The sequence below is a fragment of the Drosophila arizonae genome, chromosome 3 (assembly GCF_054131065.1).
Source record: "Drosophila arizonae isolate 15081-1271.41 chromosome 3, UAZ_ARI_1.0, whole genome shotgun sequence".
Classification (NCBI taxonomy): domain Eukaryota; kingdom Metazoa; phylum Arthropoda; class Insecta; order Diptera; family Drosophilidae; genus Drosophila; species Drosophila arizonae.
The window spans coordinates 32883721-32911176 of record NC_142923.1 but is presented as its reverse complement, the minus strand read 5'-3'; the positions used below and the strand labels follow the sequence as shown (position 1 = coordinate 32911176).

The 27456-nt window shown below is 37.1% G+C and overlaps 1 protein-coding gene and 2 long non-coding RNA genes across 3 annotated transcripts; 1 reads left to right on the top strand and 2 right to left on the bottom strand.

Moving 5' to 3' along the window:
- Positions 1–8482: 8482 nt before the first annotated feature.
- Positions 8483–9686, bottom strand: Prosalpha6 (Proteasome alpha6 subunit). Its single transcript, XM_089463919.1, has 3 exons — positions 9530–9686; positions 8842–9477; positions 8483–8758 (listed from the first exon to the last, which is right to left on the bottom strand). Exons 1-3 carry the CDS (start codon positions 9569–9571, stop codon positions 8543–8545), a joined length of 894 nt encoding a protein of 297 aa, XP_089320045.1. The 5' UTR covers positions 9572–9686; the 3' UTR covers positions 8483–8542.
- Positions 9687–12005: 2319 nt separating this feature from the next.
- On the bottom strand, positions 12006–12726 carry LOC149270117 (uncharacterized). Its single transcript, XR_016269010.1, has 3 exons — positions 12557–12726; positions 12432–12496; positions 12006–12354 (listed from the first exon to the last, which is right to left on the bottom strand). It is a non-coding gene; the product is annotated as an uncharacterized LOC149270117 (long non-coding RNA).
- A 3566-nt stretch (positions 12727–16292) lies between these two features.
- LOC149270116 (uncharacterized) lies at positions 16293–21570 on the top strand. Its single transcript, XR_016269305.1, has 2 exons — positions 16293–17279; positions 20719–21570. It is a non-coding gene; the product is annotated as an uncharacterized LOC149270116 (long non-coding RNA).
- The last annotated feature ends 5886 nt before the right edge of the window (positions 21571–27456 follow it).

Genomic DNA, 27456 nt, shown 5'->3' with positions numbered 1-27456 from the left:
AATAATAATGAAAATGCTGTATAGCAGCACCGACAGTAATTGTAGTTGGCAAAATGACACTAATGACACCAATGACACCAAAATGAAACTCAACAAACAAACGCGAGAAATAATTTTTTTTTTTTTTTTTTTTTTTATTTCCATCGAAAGATTTTAAATTTTTATACATTACACATTTTGCACGTTCCAGTACTACGACTGGCCTTCAACGTATTAAATGAATTACAAACAAATTTTGTACTTAGCTTTTCTCTCAATGAACATTCGGGAACCTCCTGGAATCTCATTCGCCGCATGCAAGCATCCGCACATTACACATGGCGGCGGCGCTCCACTGTAATTTTTGTGCCACTTTTCACTCTATCTCTCGCTCACTCATTGCCAAGCAAGAAAAAAACACACCGCAAGCCACATGAACATGCACGAACATGATCCTCCTCGCTGCGCTATTAATTGTTGTGAAGTTGCACCAATTCAAATTGCCCGTCAGATGCCGGCTTTTACAAGTTAATCAAATTAACAAATTTTAATTTTATTGTTTCATTTCTCATGTTGAGTCGCGAGCCAGATCCCCCTTCTGATGTCGGAACAGTATTTTTATCAGTCATCGTTTCGCGCAGCGAGTTTCGACCGCACTTGAATTCTGGACGCAACTACTTGTGTCTCTCAATTATTCTTTGTGCCTACCATCGAACCTCACTCGGCGACAGCGACACAACGCTGTCGCCCCGCTAAAACGGTACTTCTTAAGCGACAAAATACAAATATTGGCTGATGCAATATGATGAAATCAAAATTCAAAACTACAACCACATACATACAACCTCATTACACACCGACACTACAACCACACGCATAAGTGCGAAGGCATACAGAAAAGGGAAAATATGCGAGTAGGTAGTAAGCACAATTATAGTGCTCGCCAACATATTAATACTACTTGCTTCGACACATACATACATTTGTGTATGTGTAGGCTTGTATGGGATGGCAAGCTAATTGTCTCTCGATTTAGTAGTTTGTAAATTTTGTATGATTTGAATCGTAGGGTGACTATCAAATGGGCCATTATGACTTAATTAAAAATTTTTGACAATAATGAGTAAAGCTTGAGTATAATATGACATGTGTATTTCATATATTGCAAAGCATTTAATAAAGTTAGTAGTGTTTTACGATAATTTTTATACCCTGAACCCATTTTCAATGGGAAATCAGGGTATAATGGTTTTGTTGAAATGTATGTAACAGGCAGAAGGAGGTGTGGCAGACCCCACAAAGTATATATATTCTTGATCAGGGCGACGAGCTGAGTTGATTTGGCCCTGTTCGTCTGTCTGTCCGTCTGTCCGTCTGTCCGTATGTATGAACGCGTCGATTTCAGAAGATATAAGAGCTAGAGACTTCAAATTTTTTTTTAAATGTCCGTAATTACAGCGCGCATATCAAGTTTATCATTAAAAATCGATAACTCATCCCGATCTTTTTTTATCGATAAAAAACCTTATCGAAAACCAGTTATAAAATTATATCTTCTACACCTTTATTGCTAGAGTCTCCAAATTTTTAATGTATGCTTATATGCAATTTATACAATTTCGGTTTTTGTCAAAATTAACCCCCCACCTCTAAATTCACCCCCTCACCCTCACTTTTGTAATAAGCGTATTTCAAATACTAGAGACTTGTGCTTTGGCAATTACATGCATATTCATGTTATAATCATAATCTAAAAGTTTCATGAAGATCGTACGTCCACAAAAAAAGTTATTAAGCAATTAAGTTCTCATAGTAAGCGCACGCTGCAGCCCATGCGTGTTTATGCGTGCGTGCTTGTGTGTGTATGTGTGTGTGTATGCGTTTGTGTGTGTATGCGTGTGTGTGTGTGTATGTGTGTCTGTATGCGTGTGTGTGTATGTGTGCCTGTGTGTGCGTACGTGTCTGTGTGTGTGTGTGTGTGTGCGTGTTTCTTCTGTAAGCTGAGAGACGCGAAAAATTATTGAAATATCTATTGCTCCAAGGGTTCAGGGGATCTCGTAGTCGAGCAGTCTCGACTAGAGCTTTCTTACTTGTTTTTTTTTTTTTTGTTTATTTATTTATTTTTTGAAACAAATATCACTACGGCCCTTCTGACATTTACACGTCCTCGTGAGTACAAAGTATAGATAACACATTAACTCGTGTTCCTAAAAGCGCTAGCAAACCTATGACATGTTTATCATTAAGACTCTGAGGTATAGTGTCTGATGTCCACAGTGTGTCTCACATGTTACGTTCCACTACTCTTCCTACTCACTACTGACGTCTCTTTCAACGCCTTCATTTCTTTCTTCTCAACTGTCCTCACCCTTTAAGACTTTCTTTTACTCATTTACCAAAATAAATTACAAGTGAAATACAAAAAGCTGATTGACATCAACATTTAACCCCTGGGAATCAAAGCAAGGATCGAGCCTCGGCCAAAGAATTGCAACTTATTCACAAAATTAATTCCGCCAGAATCTCTGCGCTGTTCAGCCATATGATACTTACTAATGCATGAGAGATTTCTAGAAAATAAGTCAACATTACCCATTCTTATTCCCTCTATGTACTGCAAATCAAATGAAAACATCTATAAATTAGCACACCATCTTTGTGTCCTGTAAAATATGTTACGTTTAGTTCTTGATGCCTAATTAACAATCAATAAAAACGACAATATTTGTGTCCGTCCAATAATAATAATGAAAATGCTGTATAGCAGCACCGACAGTAATTGTAGTTGGCAAAATGACACTAATGACACCAATGACACCAAAATGAAACTCAACAAACAAACGCGAGAAATAATTTTTTTTTTTTTTTTTTTTTTTTATTTCCATCGAAAGATTTTAAATTTTTATACATTACACATTTTGCACGTTCCAGTACTACGACTGGCCTTCAACGTATTAAATGAATTACAAACAAATTTTGTACTTAGCTTTTCTCTCAATGAACATTCGGGAACCTCCTGGAATCTCATTCGCCGCATGCAAGCATCCGCACATTACACATGGCGGCGGCGCTCCACTGTAATTTTTGTGCCACTTTTCACTCTATCTCTCGCTCACTCATTGCCAAGCAAGAAAAAAACACACCGCAAGCCACATGAACATGCACGAACATGATCCTCCTCGCTGCGCTATTAATTGTTGTGAAGTTGCACCAATTCAAATTGCCCGTCAGATGCCGGCTTTTACAAGTTAATCAAATTAACAAATTTTAATTTTATTGTTTCATTTCTCATGTTGAGTCGCGAGCCAGATCCCCCTTCTGATGTCGGAACAGTATTTTTATCAGTCATCGTTTCGCGCAGCGAGTTTCGACCGCACTTGAATTCTGGACGCAACTACTTGTGTCTCTCAATTATTCTTTGTGCCTACCATCGAACCTCACTCGGCGACAGCGACACAACGCTGTCGCCCCGCTAAAACGGTACTTCTTAAGCGACAAAATACAAATATTGGCTGATGCAATATGATGAAATCAAAATTCAAAACTACAACCACATACATACAACCTCATTACACACCGACACTACAACCACACGCATAAGTGCGAAGGCATACAGAAAAGGGAAAATATGCGAGTAGGTAGTAAGCACAATTATAGTGCTCGCCAACATATTAATACTACTTGCTTCGACACATACATACATTTGTGTATGTGTAGGCTTGTATGGGATGGCAAGCTAATTGTCTCTCGATTTAGTAGTTTGTAAATTTTGTATGATTTGAATCGTAGGGTGACTATCAAATGGGCCATTATGACTTAATTAAAAATTTTTGACAATAATGAGTAAAGCTTGAGTATAATATGACATGTGTATTTCATATATTGCAAAGCATTTAATAAAGTTAGTAGTGTTTTACGATAATTTTTATACCCTGAACCCATTTTCAATGGGAAATCAGGCAGAAGGAGGTGTGGCAGACCCCACAAAGTATATATATTCTTGATCAGGGCGACGAGCTGAGTTGATTTGGCCCTGTTCGTCTGTCTGTCCGTCTGTCCGTCCGTCCGTCTGTCCGTCTGTCCGTATGTATGAACGCGTCGATTTCAGAAGATATAAGAGCTAGAGACTTCAAATTTTTTTTTAAATGTCCGTAATTACAGCGCGCATATCAAGTTTATCATTAAAAATCGATAACTCATCCCGATCTTTTTTTATCGATAAAAAACCTTATCGAAAACTAGTTATAAAATTATATCTTCTACACCTTTATTGCTAGAGTCTCCAAATTTTTATACTCATTCACGAAAGTGAATCAGTATATTGGTTTTGTGCAATGTCCGTCTTGCTGTCCGTCCGTCTGTCCGTCTGTCCGTCTGTCCGTCCGTCCGTCTGTCCGTCTGTCCGTCTGTCCGTATGAACGCAATCTATTTCGGCGCTATTGAAGCTAGAGACTTGAAATTTGGAACACATACTCGTGTATATCTCCGATTTATAAAGTGTTAAAATTTTCCCGATCCGCCCACTAGGGGCGTGGCAAATCGGAAAATGTATTTTCCCATATACCAGAAATCATGTTTGTTGAAGAGCTAGAAAGCTGAAACTTGGTATGTAGGTCCGCGTTGACCACCCAAGATCACGAGCTATAGCGGATATATCTACGCCCACTGGGGGCGTGGCAAATCGGATAAAACTATATCTCCTAAAGTTGTAAACCTAGAATGCTGAAATTTTGCACGTCAGCTAATGGTATGATTCTATAAAGTCTGAAGATAAATTATAAGTCTACGCCCGTTAGGGGCGTGGCAAATCGGACCTGAAGATATAGTGATTTTTAAAATTCTCCTATATTTTGGACACTATTGATGGCAGAGACCTCAAATTTTGTATATATACTCGGACTGATCACCCAAGACCAAAAAGTTTTGTCGGATATATGTCCGCCCACAGGGGGCGTGGCAAACCGCAAAAGTTTATATCTCCTAAAGTATAATAGCTAGAAGATTCAAATTTGGATAGTTGAGTTACTGGTAGCCTCCTCTATCGATTCCCCAAAAATAATTTTTACGCCTCTTTAGGGGCGTGGCATATAGAAAAATACCCTGTAATTTTCACATTTTTTTAGGGTAAGCATTCAAACTTTGCAGTTAGGGTAACGTTATCTCTTTCTAAAAACTGACCAAAAATGAGGTGTCTACGCCCAGTTGGGGCGTGGCAAATCGGAAAAACCTGTATATTCTACAGTATTAAAACGAAACTTAACTACTAAATTGTTAATGGGATGTGAATGAGTATTCCGCAGTCGGTAACGCCCGACTGCAACGTTCTTACTTGTTAATGTATGCTCATGCAATTTATACAATTTCGGTTTTTGTTACAATTTACCCCCCACCCTTAAATTCACCCCCTCACCCTCACTTTTGTAAAAAGCGTATTTCAAATACTAGAGACTTGTGCTTTAGCAATTACATGCATATTCATGTTATAATCATAATCTAAAAGTTTCATGAAGATCGTACGTCCACAAAAAAAGTTATTAAGCAATTAAGTTCTCATAGTAAGCGCTCACTGCCGCCCATGCGTGTATATGCTTGTATGTGTATATGTATGTAATTGTTTGTGTATGTGTGTGTGTGTGTATGTGTGTGTATGTATGTGTGTGTATTTATGCCCGTGTGTGCGTACGTGCGTGTGTGTGTCTGTGTGTGTGTGTGCGTGTTTCCTGTGTAAGCTGAAAGTCGCGAAAAATTATTGAAATAGCTATTACTCCAAGGGTTCAGGGGATCTCGTAGTCGAGTAGTCTCGACTAGAGCTTTCTTACTTGTTTCGGTTAAAAATGTTTATAAAATAATTTTAATTATATATAATTATTTACGGATATAAACACATTTATAAACATGATTAGCAATAATAATATATAAATGTACTTATGTAAATATGTATGTATGTTCATACATAGTACATCTGTTTAAAGTGGTTATGACAGTACGTAAGACCGACCAAATGCAAATGCTGGGCTTTAAAATTGCTACAAGCAGCAAGAGTAACGCACGCAGGTCACAAATGCTCATATATGTAGCAAGGGACTACAAGTGTGCGTGTACTTGCCCGTCGCGAAATAATATTGTTTATGCGTATCAACGCTTTCATACCCTTCCCACGAATAACCATCGAAACGCTTACATTTTGTTTGCATGAGCGTGACAAATGCTTTTATGATTTCGGTATACCCTTCACTCAAGAGGAAAGAGCTGGGATCGTTGCGAACAATATTCAATTTCTGTGCGCTGCTGCTATTTGAGAGACCATATAGAGAGAGAGAGAGAGAGAGAGCATAAAGAGAGGGAGAGAGTGAGTAAGGGAAAAAGAGCGCATAGCCATGCTCCATTTAGTAATGCGTGCATTTCGTGGCAGCAGTCGCAGCACACTGATTTTGTCTTGCCTTATTTTCACTGCTTGAGCCTCAGAAGACCCAGCCGACCAAATACGAAGTTGTCCGGTCCGTTCAGCGCATTTTTTCGGTGTTGAAAAAGTTTGTTCTACATGTCTAGTCTATGTGTTCTCTGGTCAGTGCCTGAACCAAACAAATAAAAATGCCCATTTAGTATGGCTGAAATTTCAATTTCGATGTATTTAAAAATATAAATAAAATACCAAACTTATTTAATAAAATATAACAATATTTTGAAACAATTGAAAAAGTTGTTAACATCAGTTGCACCGATCGGGATTCGAACCACAACTTCTCGATCGAGCGTCGTGCAGCTAACACACTAGGCCACCTCACTCCTGCTAGTGGCGCTGGCAAAACTCAAATAGATTCACTGATGCAGCGCCATCTACCAGAACTGAACGAAACTGAACTGCTGATGCGATTTCATGAACCGCTAGAATAATCAAACTATTAAAAGCGCTCATAAAGTATGGTTAAAATTTCAATTTCGGTGTATTTAAAAATATAAATTAGATATAAAACTCATTTATGAAAATATAAAAATATATTGAAACAATTAAAAAAAATTAACATCAGTTGCATCGATCGGGATTCGAACCGCGACTTCTCGATCGAGCGTCATGCAGCTAATACACTAGGCCACCCCACTCCTGCTGGTGGCGCTGGCAAAACTCAAATAGATTCACTGCTGCAGCGCCATCTACCAAAACTAAAAGAAACTAACAGCAGATGTGATTCAACGAATGTTTCTAGAAGAAGTTTGAAGTCATTTAAAAAAAATCAAGTTTCTAGCTCTTATATCTTCGGAAATCGACGCGTTCAAACATACGGACAGACGGACAGGCAGACAGACGGACAGGGCCAAATCGAATCAACTCTTCGCCCTGATCAAGAATATATATACTGAGAATATATATTGTGGGGTCTGCCACGCCTCCTTCTGCCTGTTACATACATTTCAACAAAACCATTATACCCTAATTTCCCATTTTCAATGGATTCAGGGTATAACAAGTAAGAAAACTCTAGTCGAGAGTGCTCGACTAGATACTACCCTGAACCCAACAAATAACAAGTAAGAAAGCTCTAGTCGAGAGTGCTCGACTAGATACTACCCTGAACCCAACAAATAACAAGTAAGAAAGCTCTAGTCGAGACTGCTCGACTACGAGATCCCCTGAGCCCTTGGAGAAATAGCTATTTCAATAATTTTTCGCGTCTTTCAGCTTACACAGGAAACACGCACACACACATACACACACACGCACGCACGCACACACAGGCATACATACACACATACACACACACACACACACACACACACACACAATTGCCAAAGCACAAGTCTCTAGTACCTGAAATACGCTTTTTACAAGTAATGGTGAGGCGGTGAATTTAGGGGTGGGGGGTAAATTTTGACAAAAACCGAAATTATATAAAATGCATATAAGTATACATAAAATATTTGGAGACTCTAGCTTAAAAGATGTAGGAGGTATAAATATTTACTGGTTTTCAAAAAGGGTTTTTATCGATAAGAAAGATCGGGATGAGTTATCGATTTTTAATGATAAACTCGATATCCGCGCTGTAATTACGGACATTTTAAAAAAATTTGAAGTCTAGCTCTTATATCTTCTGAAATCGACGCGTTCATACATACGGACAGACGGACAGACAGATAGACGGACAGGGCCAAATCAACTCAGCTCGTCGCCCTGATCAAGAATATATATATACTTTGTGGGGTCTGCCACGCCTCCTTCTGCCTGTTACATACATTTCAACAAAACCATTATACCCTGATTTTCCATTGAAAATGGGTTCAGGGTATAAAAAAGATTAATTAATTTGATAATTCGAAGTTTTTTTTTGTTTTCTCTGAATATTTCGAGAAGTCTAATATTTAAAACATTTAAGTATTCGTAATATTTAAGAGTCCCTTGAATTTGAAAATAACGACAGTCGACTGCATAAACATTTGACTACTAAATCCTAGACGTATAAAGCGATTTATATAATACGGCATTCATAATTTCAAACACTTTAAGGACTTGAAATTTTGGTGCTAACCCTTTATTGTAACACCTACATAGTATGTTTTGATTGTATTATTGAATTTCCATAGTACCAATGGCGACTTGCGGATCACGTGAAGTTGATGATTCAGGCTGATCTTCAGTTGAGAAATTGTCATCATCTTTCTGCGGTTTTGATGCCATACTAGCTGTACCTCGTTCCTTAGCCATTTCGAGGTAAGCCGTATTTTCTTCATTGTTTAGTATTTTAAATGGTTGATCTTTTCCGACAATAGCTATAGTAATATTCTTTGAAAAAGAAAAATATATATATATATATATATATTTATATATATATGCATTAAAGAATTTTAAATAAAAATTTGCTTTACCAATTGCGATGTACCGTCATCCTTATTCAATTCATCATTTGGCAATGAACTTCGAATGGCATGAATGCCATGACATATAATATCGTCTTTAGAACATCCATTAAATGTTGAAAGATGACGTTCCAAATATGTGCGTGCACTCTGTGATCTAGATCCGATAGTCATAGCCTTACAATTGAAAAAATTAGCAGAAGGTTCTACTTTATAAATATGTGGACCCTTTTCGTCATATCCAGCAATAAGTAAGCCAACTCCATATGGTCGACGATCATAACGTTGAGTAGTCGTTTGCATTTTGTTACCCAAAGTGGTAATCAAACGGGAAACAGGATATGCCGATCCATAAGAATGTTTATAGCTCAAACACTCAGACCTTAGGTATTTACTTAGCACGCGCGCATCTGCAGTAATGCCCGCAATTGATATTCCCAAATGATCGTCAATTGGGATCAATTTACGCTGAGAAGCCGAGAGCTCGGATGGTGGCTTGCACAGCGCCACCAAAACTGCATAATCATTATTTTTTAAACCAACAGTTGCAGTTCCAAGCTTTACAGCCGCCATGGCGTACTCAACTTGATGTAGACGGCCTTGCGGACTCCACACTGTGACATCACTGTCGTATTGATTTCTAAACTGCAATTTAATTTTAAGATTGATACAACATTGGTAATTCCACACATCTTACCATTTTCAACCAGATGTACTGAAATACGAATCTTAATATCATAAAAGATGACAATCAAATTTTGTTAGTGGTGGAAGTTATTGAAGTATAAATATATCGATAGCTCAAAAGGTGTGAAAGGGAATTTACTATTATTAATATCATTAATAACACTAGCCAGAGAACACATAGACTAGACACACTAACCAGAGAACACATAGACTAGACATCTAGAACAAATTTTTTCACCGACGAAAAAATGCGCTGAGGAGACTACACAGCTTCGTATTTGCTCGGCTCAGTCTCTTGAGGCTCAAGCAGTGAAAATATTGCACGACAAAATCAGTGTGCTGCAAGCGCTCAAACGAAATGGTGCCATTCTTATATGAAGCACGGCTATGCGCTATTTGTCCTACTCACTCTCTCTCACTCTATCTCTCTCTCTCTCTATGGCCTCTCAAATAGCAGCAGCGCACAGAAATTGAATATTGTTCGCGACGATCCCAGCTCTTTCCTCTTGAGTGAAGGGTATACCGAAATCATAAAAGCATTTGTCACGCTCATGCAAGCAACATGTAAGCGTTTCGATGGTTATTCGTGGGAAGGGTATGAAAGCGTTGATACGCATAAAGAATATGATTTCGCGAGGGGCAAGTACACACACACTTGTAGTTCCTTGCTACATGTATGAGCATTTGTGACCTGCGTGCGTTACTCTTGCTGCTTGTAGCAATTTTAAAGCCCAGCATTTGCATTTGGTCGGTCTTACGGACTGTCATAACCACTTTAAACAGATGTACTATGTATGAACATACATACATATGTACATAAGTACATTTATATATTATTATTACTAATCATGTTTATAAATGTGTTTATATCCGTAAATAATTATATATAATTAAAATTATTTTATACACATTTTTAACCGAAAAAATTATCGTAAAACACTACTAACTTTATTAAATGCTATGCAATATATGAAATACATATGTCATATTACACTCAAGCTTTACTCATTATTGTCAAAAATTTCTAATTAAGTCATAATGGCCCATTTGATAGTCACCCTACGATTCAAATCATACAAAATTTACAAACTACTAAATCCAGAGACAATTAGCTTGCCATCCCATACAAGCATACACATACACAAATGTATGTATGCATGTGCTCACTTCACAAGGCAGACCAACGGTAAATTTTGGGCTGATGCTAGACGAAAATACTGAGAAAGAATTGAGTTTCGCGACGCACGCACACAAAAGCACATACACGTAGCAAGGATGTAAGTGTGTGTGTGCATGCTCGTCGCGAAAATGTATTCTTTCTGTGCACAACAGCCTGTGCAAATTGTAAAGCCCAAAATTTACCGTTGGTCTGCCTTGTGAAGTGAGCACATGCATACATACATTTGTGTATGTGTATGCTTGTATGGGATGGCAAGCTAATTGTCTCTGGATTTAGTAGTTTGTAAATTTTGTATGATTTGAATCGTAGGGTGACTATCAAATGGGCCATTATGACTTAATTAGAAATTTTTGACAATAATGAGTAAAGCTTGAGTGTAATATGACATATGTATTTCATATATTGCATAGCATTTAATAAAGTTAGTAGTGTTTTACGATAATTTTTTCGGTTAAAAATGTGTATAAAATAATTTTAATTATATATAATTATTTACGGATATAAACACATTTATAAACATGATTAGTAATAATAATATATAAATGTACTTATGTACATATGTATGTATGTTCATACATAGTACATCTGTTTAAAGTGGTTATGACAGTCCGTAAGACCGACCAAATGCAAATGCTGGGCTTTAAAATTGCTACAAGCAGCAAGAGTAACGCACGCAGGTCACAAATGCTCATACATGTAGCAAGGGACTACAAGTGTGTGTGTACTTGCCCGTCGCGAAATCATATTCTTTATGCGTATCAACGCTTTCATACCCTTCCCACGAATAACCATCGAAACGCTTACATGTTGCTTGCATGAGCGTGACAAATGCTTTTATGATTTCGGTATACCCTTCACTCAAGAGGAAAGAGCTGGGATCGTCGCGAACAATATTCAATTTCTGTGCGCTGCTGCTATTTGAGAGGCCATAGAGAGAGAGAGATAGAGTGAGAGAGAGAGAGTAGGACAAATAGCGCATAGCCGTGCTTCATATAAGAATGGCACCATTTCGTTTGAGCGCTTGCAGCACACTGATTTTGTCGTGCAATATTTTCACTGCTTGAGCCTCAAGAGACTGAGCCGAGCAAATACGAAGTTGTGTAGTCTCCTCAGCGCATTTTTTCGTCGGTGAAAAAATTTGTTCTAGATGTCTAGTCTATGTGTTCTCTGGTCAGTGCTAGACACTAGAGCTGTAAAACTATCGATGGTTGCAACATTCAATTGTTTCGATGGTTTTACAACAAATATTCAATAGTACCGATAGTACTATCGAAAATATTTTCAAAAATAACTAAACAAATGCATATTTAACAATAAAAAAAATACAAATTTTAATAAACAATTCATTTGTTTACATATGAGATCCTTCATGGTGTATAACAAAATAAAATAAGTTGAATAAAATTAAAATTAAATGTATGGCTTTTAGTTTTCTGCTAAGATCTAAGAGTTGTGGTGAAGAAAAAGAAGCATGTCCACATGCTTAGCTTTTAAGGCAGCTCGTCGTTCCGTTATAATCTGTCCAGCTTTGCTAAACAATCGCTCTGACTCCGTGGATGAAGCAGGAATGCACAAAAATTTCGATGATCTTCCGACTCGTGGTCTTTGAACTAGTTGCTTGTCCTCAATAGCCTCAATGCTGCTGTCTTCTCCAACTTAACAAAGCACATACATATGTACATACAAAACTTAAATTAGTTACTTGCGTTGCTAGTTGGGAAATGGTACTTACCCTGTGGATTTTTCAAAAGATATTTATCCATCCTTCCTCCGCCACCAACACCAACGAAAATTTACCTACAAATAAATACTTATTTTTATACTTAATTGCTTCTTATATATAAATAAATTTCTTACCAAAAAGAACCGCCGACTTGCGAAGTTGCGCCAAAGTAATTGATGTGCAACGCACGATATCATCTCTATCGATAGTATACAAAAACGATCGATATGGACGCAAAAATATACAAATTCGATAGATCGATAGTTCAATCGATAGCTTTACAGCACTACTAGACACACTGACCAAACAACACATAGACTAGACATGTAGAGCAACGTTTTTCCACGCCGCAAAATCTGTGTAACAGGTCCCGGCCAACTTCGTATTCGCTCGGCTTGGTATTGGCTGGCTCGGGTAATGACAGATATCACGACGAAATCAGTGCGCTCTAAGCACGCAAACGAGATGGTCATGCATGCGTTTTGCGTTTTTTGTCTTACTCTCCCTCTCTCTCTCTCTCTCTCTCTCTCTCTCTCTCTCTCTGTGGGCTCTCAAATCATGAAGCTCAGCAGCGCACAAAAATTGAAATTTCTTCGCGACGGTCCCAGCTCTTTCCTTTTGAGTAAAGAGTATCCCGAAATCGTAAAATCGTTTGCGACATTCATGCAAACAAAATGTTAGCGTTTCGATATATATTTATGGGAAGGGTATGAATGCGTTGAGGCGCATAAAGAATATGATCTCGCGACGGGCATGCACACACACACTTGTAGTCCCTTGCCACATGTATGAGCATTTGTGACCTGCGTGCGTTACTCTTGCTGCTTATAGCAATTTTAAAGCCCAGCATTTGCATTTGGTCGGTCTTACGGACTGTCATAACCACTTTACACAGATGTACTATGTATGAACATACATATGTATAAACATAAGTACATTTATATATTATTATTGCTAATCATGTTTATAAATGTGTTTATATCCGTAAATAATTATGTATAATTAAAATTATTTTATACACATTTTCAACCGAAAAAATTATCGTAAAACACTACTAACTTTATTAAATGCTATGCAATATATGAAATACATATGTCATATTATACTCAAGCTTTACTCATTATTGTCAAAAATTTCTAATTAAGTCATGATAGCCTATTTGATAGTCACCCTACGATTCAATTCATACAAAATTTTCAAACTACTAAATCCAGAGACAATTAGCTTGCCATCCCATACAAGCATACACATACACAAATGTATGTATGCATGTGCTCACTTCACAAGGCAGACCAACAGCAAATTTTGGGCTTTACAATTTGCACAGGCTGTTGTGCACAGAAAGAATACATTTTCGCGACGAGCATGCACACACACATTTACATCCTTGCTACGTGTATGTGCTTTTGTGTGCGTGCGTCGCGAAACTCAATTCTTTCTCAGTATTTTCGTCAATCATCAGCCCAGTATGGGATGGCAAGCTAATTGTCTCTGGATTTAGTAGTTTGTAAATTTTGTATGATTTGAATCGTAGGGTGACTATCAAATAGGCTATCATGACTTAATTAGAAATTTGTGACAATAATGAGTAAAGCTTGAGTGTAATATGACATATATATTTCATATATTGCATAGCATTTAATAAAGTTAGTAGTGTTTTACGATAATTTTTTCGGTTGAAAATGTGTATAAAATAATTTTAATTATATATAATTATTTACGGATATAAACACATTTATAAACATTACTAGCTGGCCCGGCAAACGCTGCATTGCCCTCTATATTATTTCTAGGTAAAAGATTGTTGAAAGCTATGTTGTTCAGGTTGGGATACACTCTGATTAATTTATTAATCGGATTTTCATTCAAGCACCTTGTGGTAACGACATTCTTCGTTTTTTGGTCGGGTGCAAGAACAAATAATACGGATGGTTTGCCAACACGTGAGCATGCCACGTAGAATTGACCATGAGAAAAACACGCATTTTCTGGATTGAGGCCACAAATAGTCAATGGCAATGTCACTTTACCACTAAGGCAGCACAAATTGGGCGTTTCACGAGCAAACTTCAATGCGCCACAATACTGGCAAACAACGTCCATTGGACCAATGCAAACTAAACGATTCAAGCTATAGTCAATGGTGCAATCATATCGAAACGCTTTTCGATTCAAATCAATCCTTTCATTTCTTATTGCCATATCACGGGCTGCCTCTCTTTGAGAAGCACGAATTAAGCCCCTTCTTTGCTGGGTACTAACGCGGCGCCTTTCTCGGGCGATTTCTCGCTCTTCGTCAGATAATTGACTCGCGATATTCCGTTGCCTAATTGCATTATGGGTTCTTCTAGGACGCGGCATTTTTATACCCTGAACCCATTGAAAATGGGAAATCAGGGTATAATGGTTTTGTTAAAAGTATTTAACAGGCAGAAGGAGGCGTGGCAGACCCCACAAAGTATATATATACTTGATCAGGGCGACGAGCTGAGTCGATTTGGCCCTGTCCGTCTGTCTGTCCGTCCGTCCGTCCGTCCGTCCGTCCGTATGTATGAACGCGTCGATTTCAGAAGATATAAGAGCTAGAGACTTCAAATTTTTTTTTTAAAATGTCCGTAATTACAGCGCGCATATCAAGTTTATCATTAAAAATCGCTAACTCATCCCGATCTTTTTTTATCGATAAAAAACCTTATCGAAAACCAGTTATAAAATTATATCTTCTACACCCTTATTGCTAGAGTCTCCAAATTTTTAATGTATGCTTATATGCAATTTATACAATTTCGGTTTTTGTTAAAATTTACCCCCCACCCTTAAATTCACCCCCTCACCCTCACTTTTGTAAAAAGCGCATTTTAAGTACTAGAGACTTGGGCTTTGGAATGTGAACACATATTTACCATATGATTACGCTCTAAAAGTTTCATTAAGATCGTATGTCTACAAAAGAAGTTATTCAACAAATAAATTCTCATAATATTGCCCACACTGCAGCGCAGCCCAAGCGCAGTCGCTGCTTACTGCGCAGTTAGCAGAGCGCAGGCTTATGCGTGCGTGTGGATGCATGTGTATGTATGTGTGCATAAAAGAAGTGCAGAATGATTAGAATATCAGCTTGGAGGGTTCAGGGTATCTCCTAGTCGAGCAGTCTCGACTGGAGCTTTCTTACTTGTTTTTTTTTTTTTTTTTGTTGAATAGTCTTTTTTTTTTTTTTTTTGTTGAATAGTCAGGTCTGCTCGAGGCTGTGCCGTAGACTGATTGACTACATTTGTTTATTTACTTCTATACAGGACCGAAACTGTCACTGTTGTCAAGGCTACTGAGTATAAATGGAAATTTGAATCTTTAGGGAAAAAGCCGCGTTTTTCAAGTATTCGTCAAATTTTTTCAGTATTTTAAAGATCTATTAACCTACTCGTGGCGGAGACAAATCCAACAAATCAAAAACCATGAAAATTGGTCCAGCAGATCTCGAGTTATAAGTGCTTGGACACTTTTACACAACTCTCTTTTATATATATAGATTAGCAATAATAATATATAAATGCACTTATGTTTATACATATGTATGTTCATACATAGTACATCTGTGTAATGTGGTTATGACAGTCCGTAAGACCGACCAAATGCAAATGCTGGGCTTTAAAATGGCTACAAGCAGCAAGAGTAACGAACGCAGGTCACAAATGCTCATACATGTGGCAAGGAACTACAAGTGTGTGTGTGCATGCCCGTCGCGAAATCATATTCTTTATGCGTATCAACGCTTTCATACCCTCCCCACGAATAACCATCGAAACGCTTACATGTTGTTTGCATGAGCGTGACAAACGCTTTTATGATTTCGGTATAGTCTTCACTCAAAAGGAAAGAGCTGGGATCGTCGCGAACAATTTTCAATTTCTGTGCGCTGCTGCTATTTGAGAGGTCATAGAGAGAGAGAGAGATAGAGTGAGAGAGAGAGAGAGTAGGACAAATAGCGCATAGCCGTGCTATAAATGGCACCATTTCGTTTGAGCGCTTGCAGCACACTGATTTTGTCGTGCAATAGTTTCACTGCTTGAGCCTCAAGAGACTGAGCCGAGCAAATACGAAGTTGTGTAGTCTCCTCAGCGCATTTTTTCGTCGGTGAAAAAATTTGTTCTAGATGTCTAGTCTATGTGTTCTCTGGATAGTGTTAATAATAACCACCAGTGCTGCCGTTTTTCCCCGAGAAAAAATAGCTGAATCAGGACAAAAAATAAGCAAAAATAAGCTAAATCCCAAGTACAAATAGCTGAAAAATTAGCTAATATTTTAGAATTATTTTCTTTATAGTGTATTAAATAGATACACGTACAAATATTGTAACGAAAATAATTGAAATTTTAACATTATCCATGTTAAATGTTTACATTGATAATAAATCTGCCAATAGGTAATCTACAGACTCTTCGGTCTCATAATTTAAATATTCCTTGGTTGCGATCGATTTGAGGCAATTTATAAAAACTCTGTAATCAAAATATCATCTGTTATCGGCTCGATTCGGATGTAAATTTTTAAAATTATAAGTTTCTGTTTTAATGAGACTGTAATTCCTTAAACCTTTACCTTATTTTATTTTTAATTTTTAAAAAATAACTAAGAGCTTTTAGTTAATTTAAAAATGGTAGGACTGTTAAAAATACTTGCCAAAATAGCATTAAAAAGTTTCAAAGATTTCGGACACAATAATCGGTACTTTTAATAAACGTTTGATCGAATCATATGTTATTTGGCGCCAAAAATTTCAGTTGCTGCATATTGTCTTTTGAGGGGTTGATAAAAGCGAACTTATAAAACCTATTGAACTCAATATTTTTTTCGTGAAAGGTAAGGTAATTTACTATATAAATGAAGTTTAAAATGTGCGAATATGTTGAAATTGTGCTTTGTAGTATCATAATAGTGATAGGAGCCTTGAGGCACTCTTGGGGCTCCATGGCAAAATATGTTGTCAGTAACTCTTTCACAACTGCTTGCATTTCTTGTGTGATTTGTGTGTGATTTTTATTTATTGTTGATTTTTGTTAATAAAAATTGTATAATGGCTTTGGGAGTTCGCTATAAATGGTCTGATTTGACGGATGAACAACTGCTGGAGTTGTTCGTTTTTATACCCTGAACCCATTGAAAATGGGAAATCAGGGTATAATGGTTTTGTTGAAATGTATGTAACAGGCAGAAGGAGGCGTGGCAGACCCCACAAAGTATATATATTCTTGATCAGGGCGACGAGCTGAGTTGATTTGGCCCTGTCCGTCTGTCTGTCCGTCTGTGCGTCCGTCCGTCTGTCCATCTGTCCGTCTGTCTGTATGTATGAACGCGTCGATTTCCGAAGATATAAGAGCTAGAGACTTGAATTTTTTTTTTTAAATGACCGTATATACAGCGCGGACGTCGAGTTTGCTTTTAAAATTCGATAAATCATCCCGTTATGTTTTTATCTAGTAAAAGCATTCAAGTTCAAATCAGATGCTACTATAGCTAATTGTGAATGATTTTTCTTTTTTTAAATTTCTCAAATATTCAATATATTTTTGTGGATCATATGCTGAAAGTTTAATTAAATTCCGTTCAGTCAAAAATTAATAAAAAATAATCAAATAATTGGACTATTAACAAACGCACGTGCAGCAGCTACAACAGCATCGTATGCGTGTGCACACATACATTCAAACTTCTTCTGGAACATTCTTTGAATCACATCAGCTGTTAGTTTCGTTTAGTTTTGGTAGATGGCGCTGCAGCAGTGAATCTATTTGAGTTTTGCCAGCGCCACCAGCAGGAGTGGGGTGGCCTAGTGTGTTAGCTGCATGACGCTCGATCAAGAAGTCGCGGTTCGAATCCCGATCGGTGCAGCACTGATGTTAATTTTTTTTAATTGTTTCAAAATATTTTTATATTTTCATAAATGCGTTTTCTATTTAATTTATATTTTTGAATACACCGAAATTGAAATTTTAACTATACTTTATGTGCGTTTTTAATAGTTTGGTTATTCTAGCAGATTCTTAGAATCACATCAGCAGCTAGTTTCGTTTAGTTTTGGTAGATGGCGCTGCAGCAGTAAATCTATTTGAGTTTTGCCAGCGCCACTAGCAGGAGTGAGGTGGCCTAGTGTGTTAGCAGCATGACGCCCGATCGAGGAGTCGCGGTTCGAATCCCGATCGATGCAACTGATGTTAATTTTTTTTAATTGTTTCAAAATATTTTTATATTTTATTAAATAAGTTTGGTATTTTATTTATATTTTTAAATACATCGAAATTGAAATTTCAGCCATACTAAATGAGCATTTTTATTTGTTGGGTTCAGGGTAGTAGAATTTTTTTACTTGTTCAGTTTGTACGTGAGTTCCTCATATGGAGTTGAAATTAGTAACGTACTGTAGAAAGACAACAAGGCCGTTCGGATGTTGTCGACCTATGTGGGCGTTAAGCCGTTTAAGAGGTCACATGCACAAGAAGAAACAGCAAAGACAGCTCGTTACGATAGAAAGTCGAAGCGCCATGTAGAAGTTGACTGTCCACAAGTTATTAGAGAGCATGTTCAAACATGAACATACATAATAATAACAAGTTAGAAAGCTCTAGTCGAGACTACTCGACTACGAGATCCCCTGAACCCTTGGAGTAATACCTATTTCAATAATTTTTCGCGTCTTTCAGCTTACATAAGAAACACGCACACACACACACACACACACGCACGCACGCACACACAGGCATACATACACACACATACATACACACACATACACACACACACACACATACACAAACAATTACATACATATACACACACAAGCATAAACACGCATGGGCGGCAGTGAGCGCTTACTATGACAACTTAATTGCTTAATAACTTTTTTTGTGGACGTACGATCTTCATGAAACTTTCAGATTATGATTATAACATGGATATGCATGTAATTGCTAAAGCACAAGTCTCTAGTATTTGAAATACGCTTTTTACAAAAGTGAGGGTGAGGGGGTGAATTTAAGGGTGAGGGGTTAATTTTAACAAAAACCGAAATTGTATAAATTGCATACAAGCATACATTAAAAATTTCGAGACTCTAGCAATAAAGATGTAGAAGATATAATTTTATAGCTGGTTTTCGATACGATTTTTTATCGATAAAAAAGATCGGGATGAGTTATCGAATTTTAATGATAAACTTGATATGCGCGCTGTAATTACGGACATTTTAAAAAAAATTTGAAGTCTCTAGCTCTTATATCTTCTGAAATCGACGCGTTCATACATACGGACGGACGGACGGACAGACAGACGGACAGGGCCAAATCGACTCAGCTCGTCGCCCTGATCAAGAATATATCTACTTTGTGGGGTCTGCCACGCCTCCTTCTGCCTGTTACATACTTTTAACAAAACCATTATACCCTGATTTCCCATTTTCAATGGGTTCAGGGTATAACAAGTAAGAAGACTATAGTCGAGACTGCTCGACTAGGAAATACCCTGAACCCTCTAATCTGATATTCTAATCAGTCTGCACTTCTTTTCGACACACATACATACACACGCATGTATTAGAAGCGACTGCGCTTGGGCTGCGCTGTAGTGTGGGCAACATTATAAGAATTTATTTGTTGAATAATTTAATTTCTAGACGTACAATCTTAATGAAACTTTCAGGGTGTAGTCATATGGTGAAAATGTACATATGTACATTCCAAAGCACACGTCTCTAGTACTTGAAATACGCCTTTTACAAAGGTGATGGTGAGGGGGTGGATATAGTGGTGGGGGGTAAATTACAACAAAAATCGAAATTATATAAAATACATATAAGTCTATATTTAAAATTTGGAAGCTCTAGCTCTAAGGGTGTAGGAGATATAATTAAATAACTAGCTTTCGATAAGGTTTTTAATCGATAATAAAATATCGGGAGTAGTTATCGATATATAGAGAAAACTTGATATGCGCGTGGTATACACGGACCTAGGAAAAGAAATTTCAAGTCTCCAGCTCTTATATCTTCTGAGATCGACGCGTTCATACATACGGACGGACGGACAGACAGACGGACAGGGCTAAATCGACTTTGCTCGTCGCCCTGATCAAGAATATATATACTTTGTAGGGTCTGCCACGCCTCCTTCTGCCTGTTACATACTTTTAACAAAACCATTATACCCTGATTTCCCATTTTCAATGGGTTCAGGGTATAAAAATAGAGACAGTACTCGAATAACCTGCGCGTTATCCGACACAAAGTAATAAATATGTCATCCCTTAGTTGCAGCGACCAATGCAGCGTCTAATATATGTAAATGTAACGTGAGCCTGGGCCCAACGATTCAAAAAAAGGGACACTTAAGTAAACATCTGTGCACTTGTTTGTGTGAGAAAATGCACCCTTCCAGTGACTGGAAGTAGTTTTAAGAGTCTCTGTTAGGTATATAAGAACTAGGATTTTAAGCAATAAACAGTTCAGTTTCCATCTTGAATTCGGCAAATGTGGAGTTGTTTTATTTTAACGCTCTAACAGAGCATATTGCTCTTATGGGGGGTGTGGATCTGATGGATGGGCTTATGGGCCGATACCATATACGAAGTAAAACTCAAGATGCTGTAACCCGAATTTTCTACCATTTGGTAGGTATGGCCTTAACAAACGCCTACATCCTATACAGACATATACAAAAGGAAACCATGAGCAGCGAGAAATTGATCGAGCTTCCGTATTTTTGAGAGTCTATTGCAGCGGGTCTAGTGGGATATCAGTCAAAAGACTTGCCAGGTCGTCCACTCAAGAACAACAATTTAGCTTCATAATCTTCAGCTTTGTCTGCGGTCGCCATCACATGCAGTCGCCAATTTCTCAGCGATCCTTGCAACCACAGCTCAAACAAGGTCAAAAATCAAATCACCCAATAATGGACTTGAGGTGTGACCCTCTGAATCATTTTCCAGAGTGGTTGGATTGCAATACGGAAAAAAGATGGTGCAAGGACTGCAAAACTTCACAAACACAGTTCATTACAAAATGTAAACTGCATTTATGCTGCTCGGAGAGCAAAAATTGTTTTGCAGAGCATCATCGATACAAATAAAAAGGAATAAAAAAAAAACAATAAAAAAAAAAAAATAATTTGTAAACTATTTTTTTTACCCCCTAAGCCCCAAGAGTGCCTTGAGGCACTTATTTATATTTTCTCACCTTCCAGTTAAACGAAAGCTTCTACATTTTTTCTGAGTTCATATTTGAGCTCAGGAGCCCCTATTTACTTAAAAAAAATTATTCGAATTAATTTCTGCCTTTATTTTAGAAAGTAGTCTTAGAGGGTTAAAGTATCAATGTTTATCCTATGTTGGGCTCCCCAATCATCGCTTCATTGTAATTAACAGAGGCAGTACATCGAATTTGTAAAGGATCACGCTCTCCCTTTTGCGTTGTCTCTTTCTCCCATGCAGCGGCTCAGCTTTAATCAGTACGTACATTGAAATTAGTATGCAATTAACTCTTGTTTAGAACAGATGCAGAGTGTTAGATTGACTATTACATACATACATAGTAGCGGACAGCACGACAGCCTAGTTGCTTGCTCGCGTCTATCTGTAAAGTTTAATAATCACTAATAAACTAATCGTTAAGTAAATTCAATCGTTTAATACTTTAAAGCTATACGAAAAATCTCGATAGCTCAACATCTTATTTCTTATTTAATATTTTATTAAATTGACTCGGCTAAAGACCCTTCAACTTCGGCATTCCACCAAGGTAACGAATTCATGCGAGGCGCAACAGTAAATCTATCTAACCACTATATGCTAGAAATGAAAGTGTTGCAGAATTTGTGATGTTAGTCTTTAATAGGTGCTAGCTGAATTTGTCTATTAATCGGTAACTAATATCAGATATTAAACAAAATATGTATTAGCTGATTCAATTCATAAATAAGCCAGATTTTCCGCAATCGCGTATTTGCTCGGCTCTTCACTTTTAGGTTCGAGCTACGAAAATATACGCAAGCACAATCATTTCGTTTCATGCACTCGTCAAGATGGTCGAGTGTTGAACAAAAGATCCCTCTGCGCTGAATGTTTTCCTTGCCCTCTCTCTCTCTCTCTCGATGCTCTCTGCTCTCTCAAATGTGTATGTGTATGTATGCATGTGAGCACAAGCAGCAGCTCACGAAAATTGAAATTTCTTCGCAGCAAGTACCCATGTCATCCCTTCTGAGTGAAGAGTATTCCGAACTCTTCAAGCCGTTTGCCATGCGTTTTCGTTATTATTTGTGGGAAGGATGTGAAAGAGTTGATGCGCATAATGAAAATGTTTTCGTGACGAGCATGCACACACACATTTACAGTATACTACATGTGCTATAAGCATTTGTATGCCTGTGTGCAAAGTCCTTGTTGGCTGTAACAATTTGAAATCCCAGCATTTGCATTTGGTCGATCTTGTGAAGTGCTCACATACATACATATGTACAAATATACATTTGATTGTGTGTACGTATGGGATGCGCGGCTTAAAATTATGGGATATCACTTGTAGAAGCATATGTATGCCTGTGTGCCTTTATATGGGCGTGTGTGTATGTGTTTGTTTGTATGCATGGGACATGAACATTGGCGTGTGCCTACCACAACTTAGAATTGTTTGTGAGAACGATTTTCGGTTCGGTATTTCAATGGTCGTGGCTTTGCCTATCAGAATGATTTTTGCTAAAAATGTAGTACCTAATTAATCCCAGTGCACTATAGGAAAAAAAAACCCGAAATTTTGGCATAAATACAATTTTTTTTAAAATCAATTTTTAAACTTTTTTTTTTTATTTTCCAATAATAAATATCTTAACTAATATAAAACGAATTTTTTTTAAATTTTATGGACTGCCCCTACTATATAACGCTGGGCTGCAAGTCAGCTGACCCAGAGTTGCTTTGTATGCTAAAAAAAGCGCGGGAAAAATTTCTAACTTTTAAAATGGAAAACATTACTGATGGTGTGTACTATAAATTTACTTGTCTAATTGTTCAATGTTTGTTGTTGTGTATTTTAGCTAAAAAATAACAAAATAGTTCGTGTTTCGTGGAACATAACTTACAAATAGAGGAAAGTAGTGATGAAGTTTAATTGCAAACGTGTTGTCTGAAACTTCTATTATTAGAGACTTTTAACCGTTTTTGCTCCTTTTTGCTCCATTTCGAAAAATAACGTTTTTATAGCTAAGTATGAGTTTAAGCGCTCAGATCTTCTAGACGTATGGGCAAGCAACAATCGCCAAGCAGACGCGGTGAAATTGTTTATGATTGAAAAAATTAATAATAATGTGGATGAAAATGTAGTATTTCTACCCAAGTTGCCCAGTTTATTGCTTTTGTTAAAAGATATTTTCCCAGATGTAACCGTAATCTGCATAGATTCAGAGCAACACATTCACGGTGGGTCGAGGGCAAAATATTTATCAATTTAAAAGTGGTTAAGTCCTCGCAAGATAAAGCTGGCCGTAAAGAACTTACTTATGAAGAAGCAGGCAGTCGGCTGAAGAGAAAATTAGCTTCTGATCTTGCAAGTCAAGAAGAACACACAACCCAACTGTTCATGCATCGGTTTCAGCAAAAAAAATGCAAAGAAAATGATATGGCATTCGTTCTACGAAAAACAATGCACAGTGAGAATGCGAGTGAGATAAGAAAGAAAATAGAAGGCAATTTACCAACTTCTATAGAACCATCTGAAGCATTGGCTTTTCTTATTGAAAACGGGTTAACAAAAGAGCAGTATGGAAACATAAAGTTGATCTGTAAACAACACGGATGTGATATTTTCCCATCTTATTTGGAAGTAGTGAAAGCTAAGTTGAAATGCAGGCGAAATGGAATATCGATTTGTGAAAAAGAATCGGAAGTGCCTTTGCAGAGCTTACTAAATCATACAGCAGATCGGATTCTAAAGCTGCAAGAGATCAACTGGGCAAAGCAGTTATAAGCAATATTTTCAGATTGATGAGTTGAATACTATGGATCATTCCCTTTTTGTTTCCACAATAATTCCCCTAAGATTAACGGATGAACATAATCGAATAATTTGGCTCAATAGAACACCGCAGTCCATTAGATTTTGTCGACCTTTGAAGATCGAATTTGTTAAGGAAACCACAGTCCTTATATTGAATGAAAAAAAATATTTGGAGGAGCAAATAAGAGGTCTTAGTGAGCATAAATATATATATAATAACAACACAATATATATCCAGTATGATATGCATCTGACCCTTATTGACGGAAAGGTTTTGAATATTGTAACGGGTACAAATTCGTGCCAATCATGCCTACTATGCGGGGCGAAACCAAAACAATTGTTAGAGATTGCTGATTTTAATTCAGCGTGTTTTAAAGTGAATGAAAAAAATCTTAAATATGGATTAAGCCCACTTCATGCTTGGATAAGATTTTTAGAGTTTGTCTTAAGAATATCTTATAAAAATGATTTAAAGAAATGGCGCATAAAGGAAGCAGATAAAAATCAAGTCGCAGCACGGAAGCAATAAATACAAGAAAAGTTATGGCTGGGAATGGGTCTTATAGTGGATAAACCCAAACAGAACGGTAGTGGTAGCAGTAATGATAGAAACACCGCCCGAAGAGCGTTTTCAGATCCTAGAAAGTTTTCTGACATACTAAATATTAATTATGAAGTTATCAGGAACTTTCATATAATATTAATTGCTATCTCCTCCGAACATTATATAAATAGCGATAAATTTAGAGCTTTCTGCGTCCGTACATTTGAAATCTATATGAATAACTATTCTTGGTATCCCATGTCCCCAACTGTGCACAAAGTTTTGATCCATGGATACCAAATAATGGATAGCTGCATAGTTCCTGTTGGTGTTCTCGGAGAAAACGCATCAGAAGCTCGAAAAAGAATTTATAAAAATGACAGAAGGTCACATGCCAGAAAGAGCAGTAGGCTAAACAACATCACTGATGTTTTTCACAGGGCATTAGATTCATCTGATCCGCTTTTGTCAAGTCTCTGTCTTAAAAAAAGACAGAAGCTTCACAAAAAATTAAAATTTCCAAGCGAAGTGATTGATCTGTTTGCTCTGATTGAGCCTCCGCAAATCGCGCATCAAGATTATACAAATGAAACTGAAAGTTTAGAAGCTGAAGATGAGGATAAGGATGATGCAAACAATTTCGACCCGAATATCGAATTGGATGGAGAAAATTATGATTATTGATGTTAATTTTTGAGTATGTGGTAATTATTGTAAAATAAAAATACAACAAAATTTTTTTTCATATTTTTCTTAATTTTACAGGGTATAAACGGAATGATAATACACATTTTAATTTTTTTCATTATATAATAAGCTGTATATATTCATTTTTATCTGAAAATATGTTATGTAAGATATATATAATATATTAAAAAAATGTATGTCTAAATTATACATGATTTCATTAATGGGTAATAAGGAGGCGGGGAGAAGGCAAATCGTTAAAAAAAAAAAAAAATCGAAATTCTAGCTTAGTCTATCTTAGGTGTACGTAAAATTTCAACCTCCTAGCTCTTTTTAGACTCATTCACGAAAGTGAAATGAGTATATTGGTTTTGTGCAATGTCCGTCTTGCTGTCCGTCCGTCTGTCCGTATGAACGCAATCTATTTCGGCGCTATTGAAGCTAGAGACTTGAAATTTAGAACACATACTCGTGTATAACTCCGATTTATAAAGTGTTAAAATTTTCCCGATCCGCTCACTAGGGGCGTGGCAAATTGGAAAATGCATTTTCCGATATACCAGAAATCATGTTTGTTGAAGAGCTAGAAAGCTGAAATTTGGTATGTAGGTCCGCGCCGATCACTTAAGATCACAAGCTATGGCGGATATATCTCCGCCCATTAGGCGCGTGGCAAATCGGATAAAACTGTATCTCCTAAAGTTATAAACCTAGAATGCTGAAATTTTGCATGTAAGCTGATGTTTTAATTCTATGAAGATAGGTGAAAAAAATTTATATCTATTATCGGACCTGAAGATATAGTGATTTTTCGAGTTCTGCTATATTTTAGGCACTATTGATGCTAGAGACCTGAAATTTTATATATATACGCGGGTTGACCACCCACGTCCAACGAGCTATGGTAGATATATGTCCGCCTATAGGGGGCGTGGCAAACCGCAAAAGTTTATATATCCTACAGTTTAAGAGCTAGAAGCTTCAAATTTGGATAGTTAACTTACTGGTGGCCTCTATCGATGCCCCAAAAATAATTTTTAAGCCTCTTTAGGGGCGTGGCATATCGAAAAATACCCTGTAATTTTCACATTTTTTGAGCGTAAGAATTCAAATTTTGTATTTAGGTAACCGGTTGCTCGTTTCCAAAAACTGGCTAAAATTGAGGAGTCTACGGCCACTAGGGGCGTGGCAATCGGCATTTACAGTGCCCGAATTGCGACATGTATATGTACACATAAGTAGGCTTAATAGGCATTGATAGCACGGAAGGAAACATTTTTATAAAATTAATAAAATATAAAAAAGCTAAAATAACAAAAATTTGCAATTTACAAAAAAGTGTTTTCAGCGGGATTTGAGCTCGCACTCAACCCAAACAGCATGTTTGTAAAAATAGCTAAAATAAAGATCATCGGCGCTTCAGCCTACAGCACCACCTCGTCGTTTCGATCAAGAGTAGTTAAAACGAAATCACATTATTGTTATGACGCCGCATAGCAAAGAAAAGCCAGTGTAGCGGCTGGAAATTCAAAAACAATGCAAAGACAAATCAATCGCAACGGGATTCTTAGAATATGCTAGAGCACGCATTTATGTGTACATACATACACACATACAAATGAGCGCGTGTATAAGGCTGGAATGCTTGATGCTATGCGTGCAGGCTTACATACATATATAATTATATATACATATGTATGTATTTGCGTATATGTATTTGAGGGCTATTTAAGAAAAAACAAATTTAAACTTATAAAATTATTCGACTA

What these genes read in the sequence shown, in the direction of transcription:
- Prosalpha6 (XM_089463919.1), bottom strand. Translation starts at nt 9,571, where the DNA reads ATGATATTAAGATTCGTATTTCAGTACATCTGGTTGAAAATG. An exon ending in AGTACATCTGGTTGAAAATG is followed by an intron (nt 9,478 to 9,529) that starts GTAAGATGTGTG and finishes ATTAAATTGCAG; the next exon opens with TTTAGAAATCAATACGACAG. An exon ending in ATGACGGTACATCGCAATTG is followed by an intron (nt 8,759 to 8,841) that starts GTAAAGCAAATT and finishes TCTTTTTCAAAG; the next exon opens with AATATTACTATAGCTATTGT.